Below are 22689 nucleotides of genomic sequence, written 5' to 3' on the forward strand. Positions count from 1 at the left end.
GTGAAGCAACTATGAGTTGATGCTTTTCACTCTCTTTCCTCCCTCTTTCTCTCTCCCAACCTGTCTCTCTTTCTTTCTCTCTCTCTCTCTAAAAAAAAAAAAAAAGAAATCTTACAGATGTCACTCATGCATCTTCAATTAGAATCTGCCTATGGCTGTCAGTAGAATCACATATAATTCTTAATGCTACCTGCTCCTGCAGAACTACAACCCCAATAAAAAAAATGTTTAAAAAGCCCCCTCTGACTGCTTCTGGATGTCTACACAAGATCATGAACGGTCCGTTCCACTTCTATGCAATCTCCCATGTCTTCCTGCAGCTAGGCCTCTGCTCCAGTGAGGCCCTGGCCCCTCTCTGTCATGAAGTCATTTGCACAAGACCTTCCACTGCCATTGCCCTGAGGCCCACCTGACCTTGGGCCTCTGTCTCATGCCCTTGGGATACAAGCTCGCAAGATTCCAAAATGGCCTGTATTTCTTCCAGTCCTCCGGAATTCTGAAACCACTCTATACTTTATATAGACGTAGGAATAGGGATCCTCAACTCTGCTCTGTCGCTCTTGCTCACCTGGGCATCAAGGCTTGGCCTGGACTGAGAACAAACCTTGGGCAATGGCCTCAGCTTCTCTGCAGTCCACGTTCCTTTTTGGCACAGCCAGGCAGTAATTGGGCTGGGCTAAGGGACCAATCCAAGACACACAATAGCAACCGCCCCTGTACATCGTCTCCCTGGGCCCACCCCAGCACTCAGACATACATGCTCAGATGTATCCCAGTTTCAGTGGTAGGCACAACTAAACCTGAGACCATGCCAACCATTCACATCACTGAACTTCCCATTTCAACTCAATTTCAGAAAAAATTACCTTGGTCAAGGCCATTATTTGCATGAAGCCACGTGGATTAACTCATTTATGCAGCACATACTATATATAGAAGGCCTACTCTGTACTGTGCTAACAGGGATGAGAAGGGGTCACAAGGATGAGTAAGACATTCTCTTTCTCCTCAGGACACTCATGGCCTCCTAAGCAGAGACAGAATTATATTGATAGAAACACAGTATTGGTTAAAGCTAGAACCTTGAGCTCTGTATTGCCTCAAATAGATAATGAGACTTCCCAGGTATTGAAATTCAGCTAGGGGTTCTTTGAAAGATTTTTTTTTTCTCCCTTTTTGAAACCAGGTTTTGTGTTCCTCAGTTTCCTATCTACATTACCAAGAGCTTAGTTAGACAAGACAAACACAAGACAGGGTATGCTAGAAGAGTTGAAAAACGGGCCTCCGAAAACAGTGTGATGTTCTATAGATTAAAAATAAATAATAGGCCCTGGCCGGTTGGCTCAGCGGTAGAGCGTCGGCCTGGCGTGCGGGGGACCCGGGTTCGATTCCCGGCCAGGGCACATAGGAGAAGCACCCATTTGCTTCTCCACCCCCCCCCCTCCTTCCTCTCTGTCTCTCTCTTCCCCTCCCGCAGCCGAGGCTCCATTGGAGCAAAGATGGCCCGGGCGCTGGGGATGGCTCCTTGGCCTCTGCCCCAGGCGCTAGAGTGGCTCTGGTCGTGGCAGAGCGACGCCCCGGAGGGGCAGAGCATCGCCCCCTGGTGGGCAGAGCTTCGCCCCTGGTGGGCGTGCCGGGTGGATCCCGGTCGGGCGCATGCGGGAGTCTGTCTGACTGTCTCTCCCCTTTCCAGCTTCAGAAAAATACAAAAAAATAAATAAATAAATAAATAATAATAATAACAACAAAAAATTATAGAGAAATGCTGGAAATCAACTAACTAAGCAAAAAATCTGGAGAAGAAGGGGAAAAAGCTGGATTTAGCACAAAAATGAATGAATAGCCTCTGTACAAGATGCTGTTGTCAATGCGTAGATGATGATAGGATGTTAGGACGTGTTCCCAGAGGTGGGCAGGCTGCACTGGGACTTTGTCTAGATGTGTTCAACCTCGGTCAAGCCTTGATTATGTCCAGTTTTGGCTATTCATTTGAAGAGTTGTTATAGTTCAGGCTGATATTAAAAGAGTGGATACTAGGCATTGGCAGATAGCCAAGAAAAGACGAGATTGAACGATGACTTCATATACCTGTGGCCCTCATCAAGATAAGTGGATTTCTGTTTGCGTGATGGGGCATCTAGTCCAATAACAGAATAAACTGAGCATAAGGCTGATGAATCACTGGCACCTTGATCCCAGGTGTCACCTTTGAAGTGTGGTACTTGAACTCTACTGTTTTGGGGGTACGATTCACTTTCTATCTTGTATTAAAATTTTTATATCCATCCTTTATCTCCCTTTGGGTCTGACCTTCTTATCTTCGGGCCCTCTGCAGCACGTAACTAGAAGAATTGCTTGGAGTAAATAATCAAAAGTTGTTAAGTGAAGAGGGGTGAGGTGGGGAACATGCTGGAACAAAACTGTATGGGCAGCGTGGTAGAGGAGATAAGAGTGTAGTGACCCAAGACAATTACAGGCCTAGACAAAGACCAGGCAAAGGATGGTTCAAGGATGTGTCAGCAGATGCCTTAGGACTCTGCTGGGGGTTGCATGGGAAGATGAAGGTGAGGGGTAGATAATGCCTTTCCCTAGCCCACCACGTATTCCTGATGGAACACCCAGGGGGGACCACAAACATAGCAAAGAAGATGAGGAAGGAGAGGAAAGAAAGAAGAAAGAGAGGAGTCCGTCCTTTCCACAGAGGGAGATGGATAAAGGGGGATGTATTTCATGAGAAGAATTCTTAGGAGGATTCATTAGAAAAGCAATATCATATGACAATTTGAAGCAATGTAGTTTAAATGACTATGTCCAGTGCCATGCGCATGCGGCAGACGGGGCGGGGGTTGGGGGCTGGATGAGTGGAGGGAGAAGTCATCAGCTGTGGAGGGAGACTATTAAGGGGCCAAGGGAAAAGAAGAAAGAGGTTCTGCCTGCCATTATGTAGTTAACCCCTTCATCTCCGTTTCTATTCACCCCCTGGTGAGCAGCTGTCTAGGCAAGATCTTTTGCCCCATTCTAAGAGTATAGAATCTATGAATAAGAACATTTTTCTTTAAGAGCCTTAAAAATAAAATCCCCCTTAATTTACTTGAACTGTGGAGTAGCTATTCTTTGGGTTTAAGTTGAGTTTCCGTAGGAGGTAAGCAGGTGTGTGTGTGTGTGTGTGTGTGTGTGTGTGTGTGTGTGACTTAAGAGCAGGAGGGCACGTCCCGTCCCATAGACCCCTCTTCCCTGGGGAACTGCTCCACGGTGGAAGCTGTTCGCAACCACTGCAGGCTGTAAAGTCTGGAACAGATCAAGTGGCCCAGTCTCCTACCTCCATGAAGTCAAGTTATTTTTTTAATCATATTTTATTAATGAAGGACCACCCGGTGGTGGGAGCTATTCCTTTCTATTTCACTGACCTCCCTCCAACCTTCCCAGCTCAGATTCACTTTGGTGATAAATTAGACAAAGTATCCGGAAATGAAAGGTGCTGTAATTGGAGAATGGCCCAGACGTTCGTTTCCTCTTTAGTTAAGAGTCCTGAACTGTCATGTGTGTGACAGCTGCTATCTTGCTACAGGATGATTGGCCCAATTGCCTATAAATGATTATTAATTCGGTTCTCAGAGAGAGTTCTGGAAGCAGGACACTGAGTGTAGTCTGTGCTACTCAATGAAAGCACATACTCCTGTCAGTCTCTGCGGGAACCGAACACTGTTCACCAATTACCTTCTGGTATGTTCTTCCTCATTTCTCTCACCTGGCCTCTCCAGCCCCAGCCGGCCGGACCACAGGGGTTTCTTGGACGCTGTTGCCCACCCCAGCCTGCTTCATCTCCTGACTCACTTCTCTCCCTTACTTGCAAATGCATCTGATCCCCTTTTCGTTCGCCTTTGGTACTTGCTGTCCCCCACTAGCGTCTGACCAGGTCCTGGACTTCCTTCTCTCCTCACTATTGTGATGTCCATCCTCTGCTGGGGAGCACACGTTTTGACACCTGTGAGTTCTACTATCTTAAACTGAAGACAGATAGCTATTTCCCAAATGCATTCTGTTAGTGACAGGGGCCAAATAAAGATGGGTGTGATTTTCCTCTCCCTGTCTTTACAGCGAGCTTCTGACTGTCTACAGACTCTATCCAGGCTACACGACCTTGTGAGCTTATTCTGACTATGCTGACACTACATCTGCCACCTCAGAATTGGAGTGTGGGTGGAAGGAGGGGAAATTAGAAGGTGAAATGTATTCCCAAAGTCAAAGGGGTCCCCTGAGCAGATGTGTTAGTTTTCTATCGTCTCCGTAACCAGTAGCCACAACCTTGGCAAATTAAAGCAGCAAATTGACGGTTCTAAAGGTTAGAAGTCCAGCACTGGCCCTATGGGGCTGTCACCAAGGTGTGGGCAGGGCAGCATTCCCTTCCTAGGGGAGAACCCACTTCCTTGCCTTTCCGGTTTCTAGATAACCACCATCCTGGGTTAATGGTCCCCGTTCTTGATTGTCCCTTCTCCCTCGGACCACAGCCGGAGAGGGTTATCTGACTTTAAAGACCTGTGTGATACGATTGAGCACATCTTGATCATCCAGGATAATCTCTCCATCTCCAAAAGCTTTTAACTTAGTCACATCTAACGTCCCTTTGGTCACGTAAGATAACATAGTCACAAACTCCAGGGACAAGGACATGAATGTCTTTAGGAAGAACATTATTCTGCCTGCCACAGCAAGCCCCTGAAGTTTTTGAAGGGGGTAAAAAATTACACATGCACAATTTGGTAGAAAGGATAATAGCAAAATGCCTCAATATCTGTTTCTGTCTCAGTATGGAGCAATAAACTCGTGCCAAGTCAGCGAGGGTTTTGTGAAGGCCTCTTGTGTGAAGGCAGACTCTTTTTTTTTTTCTTTTTTAAGTGAAAGGTGGGGAGGCAGAGAGACAGACTCCCGCATGTACCCCAACAGGGATCCACCCAGCAAGCCCCTACCAGGCAATGCTCTGCCCTTCTGCTCTGTTGCTCGGCAACTGAGCTATTTTAGCACCTGAGGTGAGGCCATGGAGCCATCCTCAGTGCCCCAGGCCAACTTGCTCAAACCAGTCAAACCATGACTACAAGAGGAAAAGAGAGAGAAACAAAGAGAAAGAGAGCCTGACCAGGCGGTGGCGCAGTGAATAGAGCGTCAGACTGGGATGCAGAGGACCCAGGTTCGAGACCCCGAGGTCGCCAAGCTTGAGCATGGGCTCATCTGGTTTGAGCAAAAAGCCCACCAGCTTGAGCCCAAGATCAAGGTCACTGGCTCCAGCAAGGGGTTACTCGGTCTGCTGAAGGCCCGCGGTCAAGGCACATATGAGAAAAGCAATCAATGAACAACTAAGGTGTTGCAACACGCAGTGAAAAACTAATGATTGATGCTTCTCATCTCTCTCTGTTCCTGTCTGTCTATCCCTGTCTATCCCTCTCTCTGACTCACTGTCTCTGTAAAAACAAACAAACAAACAAACAAAAAACAAAGAGAAAGAGAGGAAGGGGAGAGGGTAGGGTGGGGAAGCAGCTGGTCACTTTTCCTGTGTGCCCAAACCGGGAATCAAACCCAGGACATCCACACACTGGGCCGACACTCTACCACAGAGACAACCAGCCAGGGCCGAAGGCAAACTCTTTTAATGAGTGTCTCTTGTACTTTGCATAGTCAATATATGTTGAATGGCAAGTGTGTAATCAAAAAAGATATGTAAATGCTATGTGCATCATGAAATATGGAAATAGTTAACTTTGAAGTTCATTAAACTGCATTCACTCTATACATTATGGCTGTGATGACAGCATAGTGTGTAAGTAGGAAAACAACCAATATTTTCTAGTTAGTTGAAGAGAGCATTTAACCTAACTAAATTAAACCTTTTAAAGCTGAGCCCAAGAGTAGCTGCTGGAGTCCTACTCCCTAATAATGAAGCGAGTTGTTGAAATGCTCCTCGCTCCCGTGTCCTTGTTTGTGACATGACGCTTAGATCTCAGAGATGTTTCCCAAAGGGGGCCCCAATGTGTGAAGCTGATCGTTTACCACAAGAATCACAATCTTCTGTTGTGAAGATCTAAGTGGTTCCTTTCATTTGACAGAAAGCCAGTATTATAAGTAGCTTGCTGTCCCATCACCAATGCATTCATTCCTTGTTAGAGAGAAAGAAATGTATTCATAACTCAGGCTAGGACAAGTGTCATCTCCAGAGAGTGTCAGCACCACCCCATCCTCAGGGGCTACAATTTGATTGCTTTCCAAGCCATTGCTGACCGGGCTCCCTTGCCAGGCTTGGCTGATGAGATCACCACCAGAGTGCCCTGGGTGCTGACTGGGCCCTCCGTTGCAACATATCCTAGGCGGGCTGATGCGCTCATTCCACCGAGGGGCATGCGCACCAGACATCCTGTATAACCCGGTTTATCACTGGTGGGGCACTCTCTCTTCTCCCCTTTGCCTTTGCTTTGCATTTTTATATCATGCATATTTCCCAGGGAAAAAAAAGGGGGGGGAATAAGAGGAGTTTCTCAGATTTGATTTCTCAGTGGGAACTGTTTGCCTTGGAAGCCACCTACACCAACGCTAATTGAGAACAGAGCTCAGACCAAGGGCCTGAGAACCACGCGGATGAACTTCTCGGTGGGCTGATTTCCGTTGATCTTTTCAGAACTGGATTGTGTTTGCAAGTGATATCATGATCGGCCATGTTTCACTTTGACCAGTTCTCTACCGTAGAATAATTATTTGTAATTAACCATAGAAAGTCTTCATCATGAACAGTACTGGGGATGCTGGCCCCTCCTTCCCCAGTAATAACATTCTGGAAATCTCCAAGCAGTCGGTGCCTGGCCTTTACCATCTAAACACGATGGGCCTCTATTAGAGAGATTACAGTAAAAAATAACAATCAGCTCTCTGATGATCCTATGCTGAGGGAAAGGGTGGGGAGGAGTAGATTTGGCAGAGGACAAGCCCAGACTTTCGTCACAGGGACAGACCCAAAAGTGTTAACACAAAGGGACAACACTGGGAGCATCCTGCACGGGGTATTTGAGCTACAGATCACATGGCACCTCAGGGGGCCCGGCCCCCACCCTGACCACTCTAGAGGGTCTCTGCACCTCCAGCACCTCCGCCCCTTCCAGCTGCGGACATGCTCAGGGGATCCGGTTCGCAAGGAAGACGCAGCCTGGCCGCGCTCTCCCAGTGAGTGTTTGCTATGCCTATTTGGTTAACTCTCTCTCTCTCTCTCTCTCTCTCTCTCTCTCATAGAGGAATTGTAGTTGTAAAAGAAAAAAAAATGTTTAATTGTGGGAGTGGGAGGAGGGAGGAGAAACCAGCAGGCAGAGGGAGGCAGCGAGTATGGAAGTTTCAGACCTGTGTGAGACATTCTGGTCTACACTTCAGGGATGTTCTGATTGGTTTCCATTTTTATGTTGGTCTAAACTTCGGGGATGTTCTGATTGGTTTCCATTTTTATGTTGGGTTGGAGACCTTCGCAGGGGTTTATATGTAGAGTTTCTCTCCTCCCAATGCTGATGCATAGAGCATTGTGTGTCTGAAGATCTGCTGTTAATTTAGACCTGAGCTCTCTGCTCAGAATGACCCATTGGCAGGGCTCAGATGTTGGCTAAAGCACACATTGCCCAATCCTTAAAGTCAACAGCCCAAAGCCCTTAATTTACTGACCATCTGACTGTGACAGAAAGAACCAGAGAGCACATGCTATTGATCTGGAAATTGCTGAGATAACAGACTCCAAGGTTTAGAATCATGAAATCCTGGAATGTCAGAGCTCGAGGTGGGGGTGGCCTCCAGGGCTGTTTGCTGCAGTGCTCTTATTCCATGGACAAGGGCAGGGAACCCAGGGCAGTGACTCTGCTTACCCAGAGCCCGACAGCAGTCCGCCGTGAAGCCCATGTGTTCAAACTTACAGGCCAGGTGCCTTCTCACACTGGTGCTTGCGAGGTTTGGAAAACTTACAGTCTTGGGCAAAGGTACCGCACAAGAGTAAAAACACCAAGTGGGCTTTCAGTAAATCTTTCCCATTTTTGAGAGTTTTGGCACGGATTCAGCATGACAATTGTTGTTCCATTTGCTCCAGCATTTGTGCAACAGTTAATCAAATACACAGAGGGACTCAGTGGGGTCCTAAAAACAATACACATGTCCACTAGATTAGCAGATCTATTGGGTAACTAACTATAAGTGTGGTCAGCTCAAAGGGATCTGGGAGGTTATCTGTATCAGTGGTCCCCAACCTTTTTTGGGCCATGGACCGGTTTAATGTCAGAAAATATTTTCATGGACCGGCCTTTAGGGTGGGACGGATAAATGTATCACGTGACCGAGACAAGCATCAAGAGTGAGTCTTAGATGGATGTAACAGAGGGAATCTGGTCATTTTTAAAAAATAAAACATCATTCAGACTTAAATATAAATAAAACGGAAATAATGTAAGTTATTTATTCTTTCTCTGTGGACCGGTACCAAATGGCCCATGGACCGGTACCGGTCCGTGGCCCGGGGGTTGGGGGCCACTGATCTATATCATTCAATGGTTATCAAATTAGTTGGGTTTTTCTGTTTTTGTTTTGGGGTTTCTCTTAGACATTTAATGATACAAGGAGTTCTGTTCCATAAAGGAGATGTTCCATTCAGTTGGTGGTTTTGGTTCGAGTGCACCTTGTCACCACTCTCCCCAGTCACACCCATTGCTCACCCCTCCTTTCCCTACCTGCCCTCCCCACGCCACCAACACTTCCTGGGAATCCTAGGTCTCCATAGAACAGTTCCAAAACCATTGATCTTGTTTAATGCCTCTGTTTCCAATGAGGAAACTGAGGCACATGGTCAGTGGTGAAGGGCTTGCCCAGAGCTGGTCAACAACAGAGCCTAGAATGCTAGGAAGAAAGCTCTCTCTCTCTCTCTCTCTCTCTCTCTGTCTCAGTTCCTGGTTCTGACTTTTTTCCCACTCCATTGTGCCTGAGCTTCTGTGGTTCTATCAATTTACTTTCTTCATGTCTCTCCCACTCTTCTCTGCTCACTCTTCCATTTTCTGAATTTTAAGTTATTGCCTCCCATCTGGACAATTATAATTGCCCCTCATCTAGTCCCAGCCTCAGTCTCTCTCCTCTTTCAGATTCTGCCCCCTCAACCCCCACCCCCAACCTTTGAAGATAGAGCCCACTCTCTTTAACATGGTATTCAATGTTCTCCGCTATCTGCCTTTCATAGTTTTTCCCACTCTGAGTTTCCCCTCCTCTGGTCAAATCAGACCACTCATTGTTCCCCAAACTCATTGTGTACAAACCAACACCACTCCTTGACTCCCTTGATACCCTACCTGGGGAACACCCCTGTGCCTCAGTTTCCTCATCTGAAATAAAGGCATTAAACAAGATTAGGTTTCTGACCCGTTCCATGGAGACCCAGGATTCCAAGGAAGTTTAGGTGGAGTGGGTAGGATCGGTGGGGAGAGAAGGGACAGGGAGTGGGGGTGACCAATGGAGCATGACTGGGGAGTGTGGGAGGAATGAGAGGCTCTACCTCATCTGCTTCTGACTGCCTTCTTGTCCTTCAAGACTTTGATCAAATTCTACCTTCCTCCACAAACCTTCCTCAGTTCCTCTTTTTCCTCCATGCTAATAACCCACATCCACCCTCCTATGATTAGCCTTGTACTGAAGTTAGTGCTAAGCATGCCTCTTTTCCCCCTACCAGATAATAGTAATTCATTTGCGGGCAGGAACCATTGTGAATTTTTGAATCTTTTAGTTTCCAGCATGGTGCCCTATCTTAAGTTTCTTGTTGTTGGATTATCCAAACAGCTCATCTCAGTTCATGCTTTCCATCTGAGTCATTTGAACACACAAAAAGCCTCTGCACCTTTTGCTTTGGAAGGAGTAGTAGCTTAAGTGCCAAAACAGGTGCCCAACAAAATGAACTCTACATTCCTTCGCATTTGCATCAGATAATTATCGGTGTCATCACCTCCAGAGCTAGATTGGCAGTGTTTTTTTTAATGAGGCACATTAAAATTCCTGAATGTCAAGACCTACACAGAACCATGTTATTTTCAGGGGCAGGCGTGAATGGCGATCCTGTTCTTTAGAGTTCAAGGTGCTGCTTGATTCAGTCCCAATAAGATTATTGAGGCATTTCGTCACTTGCTACTTTTCTCATTTTCCCAAGGTCCTGGTAAAGTCTTCCTGAGTCAAGCTTTTGGATTTCTCGTACATAGTCATGCTTTAGTCCATTCACAGTTAAACTTCTCGTAAACAACTGTGCTCCTGATGTGTCCTGAGAATAAAAAGGTTTTGTTTTATGTCGCATTTTAAAACAAATGTGGAAGGGTGTATAAATTTTAAAACCATGGAATCAAAGAAACGTAGGAAATTATTTCGTTCATCCTACAGTTTTCTGAAGAAACGAAGATAAAAACATGGCAGGGAAATAAATGATTGGCATAATTATGTAAGATTCAGCAGATATGACAGAAGAGGTGTCCATACAAATGTTCAGATTTGTAAAAACTAAAAGAATACCTGTGTTATCCAGTCTTATTGGAGAATGTAACCATGGTCATTTTCCAGCATGCTAAGTTTAAAAAAAAAAAGCAAAATTTAATAGAAACTCTCTTTTTCCCTTCTTTAAAATAGATATCACAACACATTTGAAACACTTCCCAATTGCTGAGATTGTCATTATGAATATAGTTTTTTAAATTGTTCTGTGAAGCAGTGATACCTCAGTGAATAATAAGACTCCCATCCCAAAGTGGATGCAATTACTAAGTGCTGTTCTCTGTCTTATGTCGTTTATCTCCTCTGATGGCTATTAAGGCACCCATCTCTAGACCCCACTCTCTGTACAGCTGTAGCCAAGGATGTCAGTAATCGCCGTTGGTTAGGAGAGCTTTCAAAGTAGAAGTCAATAGTCCATGCGGAGGAGCAGTGAGGGGCCTTCTCTCCTACAAAGTGAAGGGCAAATGCATTCTGTGACTCTTGGTTTACATACCAAACTGGCCCTTTTTGCTCATGTTGTGGTTCAAAGACTGGTTTTAATGATTGATTCTTCTGGATCTCTTACCTGGTGAAGGGTGAAATTATTACTTGCTATTTAGTGGATGGACAATAAGAAAGAATGACAGAGAGACAAGTAATTGTGCTCTGCCTATATTGGGCACTCTATAAATAATATTGTTGAATTGCTCGTGCAGTGGTGACACCAAATCTTTGTGGGGAGTGATCTCGACTTTCTGCCTGTGTCCTTGCCACCTGGCCACAATCACACTGCCTAGGCAGTTGGTAGCCCTGGGCTTTTTCCTCCATACTGATGTTATTCGCATTGCTCATTTCTCTTTCCCTCACCTTCCCATTGACCTTGAAATGAGCGCTCACTTCCTGCTGCTTCTCACATCGCTCCCAGCCCATCAAAAATGGCTTTGCAGCAGGAATGGGGGATGGAGAGGTGCTCCTTCGCCATCTGGAGGCTACTGACTGGACCAATGAGGATACGTTGAGGATAAGTTTTTCCCATAAAAACAATGCAGCTTCAGTTCACAGTACTAGCTTCAGATATATCTTTGGGTCTGAAAGGTGGTTGTGGGCAGGCCTGAGATTCCCAGCTGCCATGTATAATGATGTTTGAAGTTCCAAGAGCTAATTTGCAAATTAAGGTTTTGGAAACAAACTTTTTATAAATACAGGACTGCCTTGGCTTCATTTCCAAGCCTAAGTGAATTTTTAAGAGGAGCCTTAAAAATAATCTGTAAACTTCACTAATTTCTATGCATTCATTCAACAAATATTCATGAAAGATCTTCCTGTGCTGGTTAGTGCTGCTGGGCTGGGAGCTAAGAACATAAAAGAAACAAAACACAGGTTCTGGCTTTAAGATAATCTAGTCTTCCAACCTCCACCCACTCAGGCCTCTTTCTTCCATCCTCCCCCATCACCTAACACTCAACATCCCTCTCTGTGTGGCTGTTCTCAGACCCCATATACCTACCAAGGGATCAAGTATTAGCTACCTGACTCTTTCCTGTTTTCTTTTTCTCTCCGATCTTTTAACTTACCATATTTCCCCATGTATAAGATGCACCCTTTCCTGAAAAATTTGGGGTCTAAAAACTGGGTGCATTTTATACAGTGGTTGTGGCATTTCAAATGCCATAAATGAAACTGAGGACAAGGCAATATATGAAGACAGTGATTCATCATCAGACACAGATGAGGACAAGCTAATGGATGGGAGTTTTGACAGTGATGAGGAGTTGTATGAATTTTATGATGAATAAAACATGAGTTCAATAACTTGATGTAATACTTTTTTTCCCCTCAAATTTCGGGCCCCAAAATTAAGGTGCATCTTATATATGAGGAAATACGGTATACTTAGGTTAAAATAACCTTAAATTTAAAAAATTAAGTTTATTTTGTGACTTAGTATCATATATATGCACACGCACACCTATGGACTTAAAACAAATATTTCACAAAGTAGTGCCCACTCTTGCTGTATACAGTGAATGCTCCCTGGTATTTTTTGTGTGTGTTGTACTATAGATTTTGTGTTAGCTTTATCTTTAAAGTATACAATGTGATGGTTTGATATAGCTGTACATTGTGAAAGGAGTCCCACCATGGAGTTAATTAACACATCCATCACCCCCATATTTACCTTCTTTTCCCTTTCTTGTTTGGTGAGAACACTTAAGTTCTAATTCCTTAGCACATTCCAGTTATATAATAAAGTATTTCAACCATAGTCACCATGCTATACAGTATATCCTCAGACATTATCCATCTTACAGCTGAAAGGGTATATACCCTGTTAGCAACCTCTCCCAAACTCCACCCCCTGGCAAACAGCATTCTAGTGTGTTGTTTTTATTTTTTAATTCTACATATGAGTGATGCCATACAGTGTTTGTTTTTCTCTGTCTGGCTTTTATCAGCATGATGCCCTCTAGATTCAACCACATTGCAAATGGCAGGATTTCATTCTTTTATAAGGCTAAGTAATATTCCACCATATAAATTATAAATGTGTATATATATGTGTGTGTGTGTATATGTACCTGTTTTTACTTCATTCATCCATTGATGGACATGTTGGCTGTCTTCATACCTTGGCCATTGTGGTCCATGCTACAATAATGTGGGAATACAGATATCTTTTTGATTTAGTTTCCTGCCCCCTGATATTTTCTATACCCTTTCTTTTTTAAATGAGAAAGCGCGCACGAGATAAATATATATATATATATATATATATATATATATATATATATATATATATATATATATATATATATGGAGAGAGAGAGAGAAGGGGAGAGGGCTGAGAAGCATCAACTCATAGTTGTGGCACTTTAGTTGTTTATTGATTGTTTTCTCCTATGTACCTTGATGGAGGCTCCAGCTAAGCCAGTGACTCCTTGCTGAAGCCAGCAATGTTGAGCTCAAGCCAGCAACCATAGGATCATGTTAATGAGCCCACACTCAAGCTGGCAACCCTGCGCTCAAGCTGGTGAGCCCACGCTTAAGCTAGAGACCTTGGGGTTTCGAACCTGGGACCTCAGCATCTCAGGTCAATGCTCTATCCACTGCACCACCACCGGTCAGCCTTTCTATATATTTTTTATTTCATTAAAATTAGTGGTCACAACCTACTAAATAGATTTCAGGAGCTGGAAACTGAATTTTGCAAACCACTGATCATACTGCATGAACTTGGTACCTTGGCCCCTGCCTTCGGAGCAGCTCGGACGGCTCTGCTGACGCGTGACCACACTGGCTGCCTGCAGCTGGGGTCCGCCTGGAGGTTTAAGAGGAAGCTTTTCTGGTGGGAATCAGAGTGTCTGGGTTCTGGCCTAGCTCCTTTAATAATCAGCACTGTGATGTCCAGGAAGCCACTTCATCTTCCTGCAACACAGCTATAAACTGGAGAGGCGCATGCCGGCTTGGTGTAACTCTGAGAGGCGGGGGGGCGGGGGTAAGGCCATCCATTAAAATGACATGCAGTTAAAGTATACAGGCAGATATTAAGTACAAGGCAAACGCACATCATGATTAAAGAGCCTTATTTTCTCAATTAAAATGTAACATGCAAGGAACAAACTTAGAGAGACCATTTGTTTTTGTAGAGTTGGGAAGAGATTCTTGCCCGGGCTATATAGTATTATGCAACTTTGTAAATAAAAATCTCCGAGTGGCATTTGTTTGTGATGTCGTAACTAGGTTTGTATTTAAGAAGCTCAGCCCAGCCATCCTCACTCCTCTGCCTGTAAATACTTTTTCTGGTTATAAAACCCAGGAAGCAACTAGGTGGTCGGTGGATTTTTAACTCACGAGTCAGTTTTGAAAGAGTGTGCTTTGTTGGATCATATCCGCTCTGGCTTGCTGGATTTATAAACACTAATTTCCAACTGTGTTTAAGACGACTTTTTATTAAAAACAACTGACATGAAGCAAAAAGTAACCGATAAAGGAGATTAACTTTTATGAAGGCAATATCAACTTGTAGAGAAAATATGGTACTTTTCTCATTGATCTTCACTTGTTCCTTATAATTTGATTGGAAACCTCATGCCACACAGACGTTGATTAGAATATTTCGCTCAAGTCCTGAACTTCCTGTGTAGGGCCTGGTATTTTTTGTCTGGTCTTTTCTATGCTGATGAACTCCTATTTAGGGCTAACCCACACTAGACATTTGTCTCTTAGAGGCCAGCTCTGCCTGCGACATTAGCAGTCCTTGTCTTTTCCTTACCCTCCCGTGACTGCTGTCTGATCCTGACAAAGAATGTCTATACTCACCATTTCCAGAACTTGATTCTCCAAATAACTCCTTTTGTATGTAACAGAGGTCATATAAAATAATATTATAATACAATAAGGACTACATTCACCCCAAAGAGAAGGAAATAAAGTTGCCACTTTTGCTCTGTAAAGGCTAAAAACATTCTTTACACAGATCAGCAACACCCCACCACAGGCTACAGCTCATAACGACCCTGCAAAATTTCCAGAGAAAAAGACATAAAATGCATAAAATTTAAGTAGTTTTTAAAACCAAGCTTTAATGTAATTTCATGACATTTGTAGTTTTTATGTACATAATTTCCACAGCTGTTTAATAAATTGTTATGATAGGCCTAACAATTTAATTGAAAAAGACTGTGTTCGTGCAACTTTTTTCATGAGTGAGGCCCGGGGGGTTAGGTACACTGAACCTTTGGCACAGACAGAATGGCTTTAAAGAGGAAACTGGCTCTGGCCGGGTAGCTCAGTTGGTTAGAACATCGTCACCATATGCCAAGATTGCAGGTTTGATCCCGGGTCAGGGCACATACAAGAATCAACCAATGAATGCACAAATAAGTGGAACAACAGATCAATGTTTCTCTCTTCTCTTCCCTTCTCTTTCTTTAAAATCAATTTAAAAATTTTTTTTAAATATAAATAAATAGGAACTCATCCCTGTCATCTCACAAGTAGACTTTCTGGAGTGAAGTAGCATTATTGGTTGGAAAAGGGGTCTCAGTACTCTTTCTATTAGCCAGACCTACCCTTCATCGCACAAAACAGGCACATTCTTGACAGATGAGAATCCAGGGCCAGATATCCTGATTCCACTTCTGCATTAAGACCTCATTCGTTACAAAGTGTGTGACCTTGAGCAAGCCATTTCATTTCTCTGTGCCTAAGTTTCTCCATCTGAAAAAAACAACAACAGGTATAATACCAGTCTTGCAGGTATAGTGAAAATTGAATGAACGCGTCACGTGACAGTGTGTAAACCATAGTGGATGTTTAATCAGTTCTACATTTTATTTTTTAAGAGAGAGAGGAGAAAGGAGAAACATTGATATGTTGTTCCACTTACTTATACACTTACTGGTTGTTTCTTGTATGTGCCCTGAAAATCAAACCCACAGCCTTGGTGTATCGGGACTCTAACCCAATGCTCTAACCACCTGAGCTACCTGACCAAGACCTAATCAGTGTTACATTTTCTACCTTTTCCTTCCTTTTCCTTCCTTTTTCGCTCCCCTTCCTAAAGACCCCAGAAAAGAGATGGCTTGGTATCTTATGCCAAGAAAGTCACTGGTGCCCGGGGTAGAAGGCAGCTCAATTCAGTTTGAGATTGATGGGTATTCATCACAAGTTCCATCTACATTAGAAAAGCCAGAAGAGTTCTTCTGCTCTGATTTTCGTTGGTCCATTTACTGACTGCTTAAAAATGGTAACCCATACTGCTACACTTTGGACAACTCAAGTTAAATGAAACTTGCTAAACTTGAACGTTGGGGGCCCACTATGGAATTACTACTTTTGGCCTAAACCAGATACATGGTGAGGGAGGGCGCAATAGGATGTAAGGATTTGTTTGCCAGAGGTTTGGATGCCGCCAATCTTGATGTGATTGTGCCAGGTAAGGGGAGTATAAATTAAGAATACTGACTTCGCACTCCAGATAAACTTGGATTCAGATTCGAGTCAACGTCATCTTAACTGTATGCCCTTTAGCAAATTACTCATTCGCACTGGCTTTCTTAGTTTATTTACCTACAAAAAGAGGGAAATGTATGTAAAGTGGTTAACACAGTGCCTGGCACTTGGTAAGTGCTCAGAAGGATGTTGAGGGGATGGTGATTAACAATGGTAATTACTGGTATGAATGGGGTGCCTGGGGGTGGATCGAGGTGGCTTTTGGGTAATTACAAAAGCATGAACAACTGTGGAGAGTTGTATTTTCCTACTGGCTGTTGTAACAAACCACCACCAGGTGGGTGGCTTAGAATAACAGAAACTTATTGTCTCACCATTCTAGCTGCTAGAAGTCTGGAGTCAAGGTGTCAGCGGGGCCATGCTCCTTCTGAGTCCTGTGAGGAGAGGATCTTTCCTTGCCACTTCCAGATCCTTGGCAGCCCTGGCTGTCCCTTGGTTTGTGGCATCGTGGCTCCAATGCTTCTCTTCCTTCACATGACATTCTCCCTCCTTCTCTTCACATACCTTCCTTCTGTGTGTCTGTCTCTGTGTCCAAATCTCCCCTTTTGGTAAGGACACTAATCATATCAGATTAGGCTCCACCCTAATGACCTTATCTGAACTTGACATCTGTAAAGACTTTATTTTCAAATTATGTCACATCCTAAGATACTAGAGGTTCGAACCTCATCATATTTTGGAAGAGGGCACCATTCAATCCATAATATAAGTATACAGACATCCTAGAATTTAAAGCAACAAGCCTGGTCCTTACCTCTGCATTTTAGTTTGCTGAGGTCTCCACAAGTAGGGCAAACCTTATGCATCCTGGGAAACCTATGTGACAATGACATTCTTCTATCAGTTAGGTAAATAGTGAACAGAGCACTTCCTAATCACAGAATGGAAAGGGCTCCTTAGACTCAGGCACAGGCAGAGACATCCCCCTCCTGCCCCGCCCCAGCGAAGGGCACCCAGTTAGTACATACCACGTCCAGTCATCCCCAGGGATGCAGCCTGGAAGACAGATTGAACCGCCCCGGGTCTATTAGGAGTTAGTATCATGGGAAAGATTTATTTTCCACTTACTCTCCCTCCACTCTCTATGTCTTAAAATTTCTGACATTACTTACGCATTGAATTTGACACAGGAAAGTATTTTGAGCCTGTCTCTCCTAAAGATTTATGGGCTGGGAGGGAGGTTCTGTATAACATCCCCTCCACGCAGGGAATGGAAACTCTGTTACCTGGCTGCCCCCCGGGAGCCTAAGAAGATGAGAGTTTTATGAGCCCATCTCAGAGCTGTAGGTAAATCTCCAACCAAGATAACCAGATACCAGAAGAGCAAAAGGAATACAGCAGAGGGGAGAATAAGTGTACAAGTTACAATAGAAGGCATCTCCATATATCAGATGGGTGGCAGGTTCACTGTAATGAACCACTCACCAAAATAGGCAGTAGAAGGTGCTAGAAAGGGCCAGAAAAAATCGTATTAAGAAGGTAGAACCATTCGATCTTTAAATTGTGTTCTGTATTAGTTTCCCAGGGCTGTGGAAACCAAGTTCTGCATACTGGGTATGTTAAAATAACAAGCAAGGTTGTCTCTGTCTGACGGCTGTGAGGGGCACCTGTCCCAGGTCCTCTCCTAGCTTTTGGGGGCCGTCTTTAGTGGTTTTGCATGAAGACTTGTCACTCTAATCCTCTGACTTCACGTGACATATTTTCTATGTTTCTTCACATACTCTACCTTCAATGTATGCCTGTTTCTGTGCCCAGATTTCCCCCTTTCTATAAGGACACCAGTCATATTGGAAGCGGTCCCACCCTAATGACCTTATGATGACCTCTGTGAAAGGCCATATTTCCAAATAAGATCACATTCGGAGGTACTGGAAGTTAGGTCGATAACATATCATTTTTAGCAGACACAAGTCAACCCATCACAAGCCCTAAAAGATTTGAAGTACAATACTTTAACATAGCATTTCATAGTTCAATTCATAAGCAGTAAGTGGAGTAATTTTCCAGTACAATAAGAATGCCAGCTGGCAGAAAGATATGGGGACAGTGGGGACTTCTGGATGCTCTGCTGACAGGCAGTCTGTTCAAAGCCATGTAGTGAGTCAGACTAACCTCCCCGCGTAGAGCTCTGACCCCACTACCTCTGGGTGTGAAGCCAGCCCCAAAGAATAGGAAGGGGGATTATCCTCTTCCACCAGGACACGCGTGTTTTCTGGCATGGGAAGATAAGGCTGTCTGGTGATAAATTCCCATCTGCATTTTAATGAGTGAGAGGTGACATGGATTAAGAGAGAGACAGAGAAAAATGAGAGAGAAAAAGCATTGAAGGTTTTGGAAGTTTGAGTTGCAACGCCCCCCACGCCTACCCCTACACCACCTCAAACAGCAAAGACAGAGAAGCTAGTCAACAGAGAATACCAACAAAAGAAAAGAATTTCCTCAACACTTATTCTGCATTTCTCAGTCTTCTCTGGTATTAACATTTAAAAACTTTTATTTATTGATTTTAGAGGGAGAAGATGGGAGAGAAAGAGAGACAGAAACATCGATCTATCCCTATATGTTCCCCGACTGGGGATGAAACCCACAATCTAGCCAACAGAGCTATCTGGCCAGGGCTGGTATTAATATTTTCAATGAAAAGGAGTTTAAGGTGCTTGAGTCAGAAAAACCTGTCTGCCCAATTCTCCCCCTTTGTGTTTGGAAAGAACAGCATACCTGGGAAGACATATAAGCACAGGACCTATAACCCTTATGATGAGAAGGAGGAAGAAGAGGAGGATCATAACAATAATGATAACAAAATAATAAAAATGTTTAACATTCATGTAGTACTTGCTATGTGCCAAACACTGTTCTAAGTACTTTGCAAATATTAGTTCCTTTAGCCCTTTGACAGCACTGTATGAGTTAGGTAACGCTACCTTCATTTTACAGAGGAGGAAAATGGGGCCAGGGAGGCTGATAGACTGGCCCGCCTCCTCTCCCCGCCTGGGTTGTGTGTTGACTGGCTCCTGGCTCCATGCCTGCTCCAGCCTGGCTTCTGGTAGCTCCCTCGCTCTCTCCAGATTAACACTTAACGGATGTTATGCCCTGTCCATGCTTTCACAACTCTCACCTCTGGTCTTTGAGTGGGAGAATCTGGCAGCAATTATAATATGACATCAGATCCTGCTTGATGCTTCTGCTGGCAGGACAGGGCCAGAGAGGGTGAGAGAAGTGGTCTGGAGAGGGTCTTTGAACTTTCATGACTCGTTACCTTAAATAGCCAGTTCAGGGCATTAAATACTGTTTCCCGTGCCTTACAGAGAAGTAATGAGTGTATCTGTTCCCCCAGTGGGAGACTTGGACTTCCATTCAACTAGCAACCACTCTCATTCCATTGCTAATAATATCACATGACTTTCCTAGGTCAACTCAAAGAGAATAAACTCTGAATAATTTTGAACTTCTCCATATCTTAACATCTAAACCCTGTCCTGTCGAAGTCAAAGAACTGAGACCTGGAAAGATTCAGAGATGCTATGTTGCAGTGGGCATACAGCCTAGACTTCAGGGTCAGCCACATGGTAGCTAAAATCCTATGTGTGATCCTGGGCAAGTGATTTGTGCTGGGTTTGCTCGTCTAGACTTAAAATAAGAATAACCATTTCTAAAAAGGGAGCCAAGAAGAAAGTGGCTGATTCATTTGCTAAGGAAGATTGGCACGTTGTGCAAGCACCAGCTATATTCAGTGTAAGAAATATTGAGAAAACACTACTCATGACAACTCAAGGAACCAAAATTGTAGCTGATGGTCTCAAGGGTCATGTTTTTGAAGCGAGCCTAGCTGATCTGCAGAATGAAGAAGTTGCATTTAGAAAAATTCAGGCTAACTACTGAGGGTGTTCAGGGCACAAACTGCCTGAGTAATCTCCATGGTATGGCTCTTACCCATGACAAAATGTGCTCCATGGTCAAAAAATGGTAGACCACGACTAAAGCTCATGTTGATGTTGAGACTACCAATGGTTATTGGCTTTGTCCATCCTGTGTTGGTTTCAGTAAAAAACACAACCATCAGATTCAGAAGACCTCTTATGCTCGGCATCAATAGGTCTGCCCAATCTGAAAGAAGATGACGGAAGTCATGACCCAAGAAGTGCAGACTAGTGACTGGAAAGACACGATTAATAAATTGATTCCAGATAGCATTGGAAGAGACCTAGAAAAGCCTTGCCAGCCTAATGTGTCCCAAGATGTCTTTCTTAGAAAAGTCAAAGTGCTGGAGATGCTCAAGCTTGAGTTGGGAAAACTCACGGAGCTTCATGGTGAAGGTAGCAGTGCTGGAAAACCTATTGGGGATGAGACAGGTACTGAAGGTGAATGAGCTAATGGAAATGAGCCCCCAGTCCAACAATCTGTTCAAGATTCAGGCTTTCAGTGGTGACAAAGAAAAAATCCTATTTGTGGAAAAAGAAATAAAGAATACTCATGCCTATTCAATGTTATTATAAGGATTAGATGAGCTGTGTCCTGTAGATTGCCTGGCACCGAAGAAGTACTGCACACATGGGAGTTATCACCATTAAATTAGCATCCTTGTCCTTTTAAACAATTTGTTTGTTTGCTTTACTCATTCAAAGTCAAGGTTGGCTGGTCAAGTACATTCCTCTTTTATTTTTTTTTTAAACCACCAATGTTACTGTTTATTTTTAAATAGACAGTGGCTGTTGTGTTTGACTTTTTCGCTTTAGAAATGTTACCTATGGCTTGAGTCAGATTTAGCAGAATGAGTTGTTAGCAGCAGCCTAACCCCAGAGGAGTGAGGTGAGTCTTGGGGCCTCCTACCATCTCTCAGGGGCCCAAGCACCCTTTGTTTAGAGAAACCTGAGGTACTTGAGGATTAAATTCTCTCTGGTAGCTTCAGAGCTCCTTGTCTGAGCAGGACCACATTTTTGTGACATCCTTAAGCTGAACGAGAGCACCAATTGTTCTCTAGAAAAGCCCTTGTTCTCCTGATGTCCTGGCTGGCTATAAGTCACCCAGCTCCACGGAGCCTATGTTTTCAGCTGTGACATAGGAATGATCATAGCGTCCATCTCACTGGTATTCCAGCAATCACATTAAAGCACCTCCATGATGCATGTGTTCTGTAAATTCTAGAAAGTCAGAATTGTCATCAGTTATTCTTTGCATGAATGTTGAGTTCCTGAGTTGACTCTGAAAACATCTTAGCCACTAAACAGGATGGAATTAACAGGACAGCTCTGCTGACACAGGCCATGACAGGGAGACTTCTCATTTTGATTTGGAAGCTCCTCCAATGTCATAGGAAAAAGGTGTGCACGGTGCTACCTTGTGAGGAAAGAAAGTAGTGGTTATCTAAGACAAGGGACAGAGCATGGAAAGGGGACCTGTGTAGACAGATGAGAAGCAGAAATCCAGAAAGAGGACAGGGCTTTTATTTTGTTCCAGGTTTAAAAAAAAAGAAAAGAAAAGAAAATGACACCTCTGGCTAGGTTCAAATGTGTGCTCTAGAACTGGAAGAGACCACCCAAGCCCAGCCCTTCTTGAAGGGTCAGACCCAGTACTCATGGGCTACCCATTCAACTCCCCACAAGCATTCAACATTCAACTTGAGATTCCTTGACTGCATTTCTAGAGCAAAAACGCCCTTCCAAAAAATGCATTTAAAATATATACCGTATATATATTAGGATTGGGGTTTTTTGGTTTGGCCTTTAAAAAAAAACTTTTTTTTTTTTTAATCCAAAACCGTAATTGTGGGCTACCGAGATGGGTTGCCGTCCACAGAGCGAGGATTTCATTTTTCCAGTCTCCTCCCTCAGTGGCTGTTAGGCTCTTCTCATTTTTGATGAGCTGCACATGTTGTGGAAGCCACTCCTGAGCCTCAGACACAGCGGTCGTCCTTGCCCCTGCCAGTCTCCTAATAAGGGAATGAACAGGCTGCTATTGGGGAGGTGGGAGGAGTCAGGCGGTAGATGATATTTTTGCTGATTGAGGAGGATAAGGTGTGGTTTGGCAGGTAACCTTGTTGGTTTGGCTGGCTCCCGACCTCGTCCTTTTTTTCCCTCTCTCTCTTTTTTACAGTTCCAATTCCATGAAACAGATTCTAACAATTGTTTTCTTGCGGATCCTTAGCTGAGCTTTGAGAGTAACATCTTGACC

The 22689-nt window shown here is 43.9% G+C and overlaps 1 protein-coding gene and 1 pseudogene across 7 annotated transcripts in view; both read left to right on the forward strand.

Annotated features, from left to right (window-relative positions):
- Nucleotides 1-22689, forward strand: part of CALD1 (caldesmon 1) — a 215184-nt gene that overhangs the window by 140566 nt on the left and 51929 nt on the right. The window contains exon 1 of one of the 7 annotated variants that reach the window (XM_066362752.1): nt 6979-7203. The exons of the other annotated variants lie outside the window; for them this stretch is intronic. Coding sequence (XP_066218849.1) covers nt 7151-7203 — 53 coding nt within the window. The 5' untranslated portion in view covers nt 6979-7150. Of the gene's footprint in view, nt 1-6978; nt 7204-22689 lie in introns of those variants that run through there. 7 annotated transcript variants of the gene reach the window in all.
- LOC136394014 (small ribosomal subunit protein eS1-like) lies at nt 16360-20947 on the forward strand (annotated as a pseudogene).

The sequence above is a fragment of the Saccopteryx leptura genome, chromosome 2, assembly GCF_036850995.1.
Source record: "Saccopteryx leptura isolate mSacLep1 chromosome 2, mSacLep1_pri_phased_curated, whole genome shotgun sequence".
NCBI classification, from domain to species: Eukaryota; Metazoa; Chordata; class Mammalia; order Chiroptera; family Emballonuridae; genus Saccopteryx; species Saccopteryx leptura.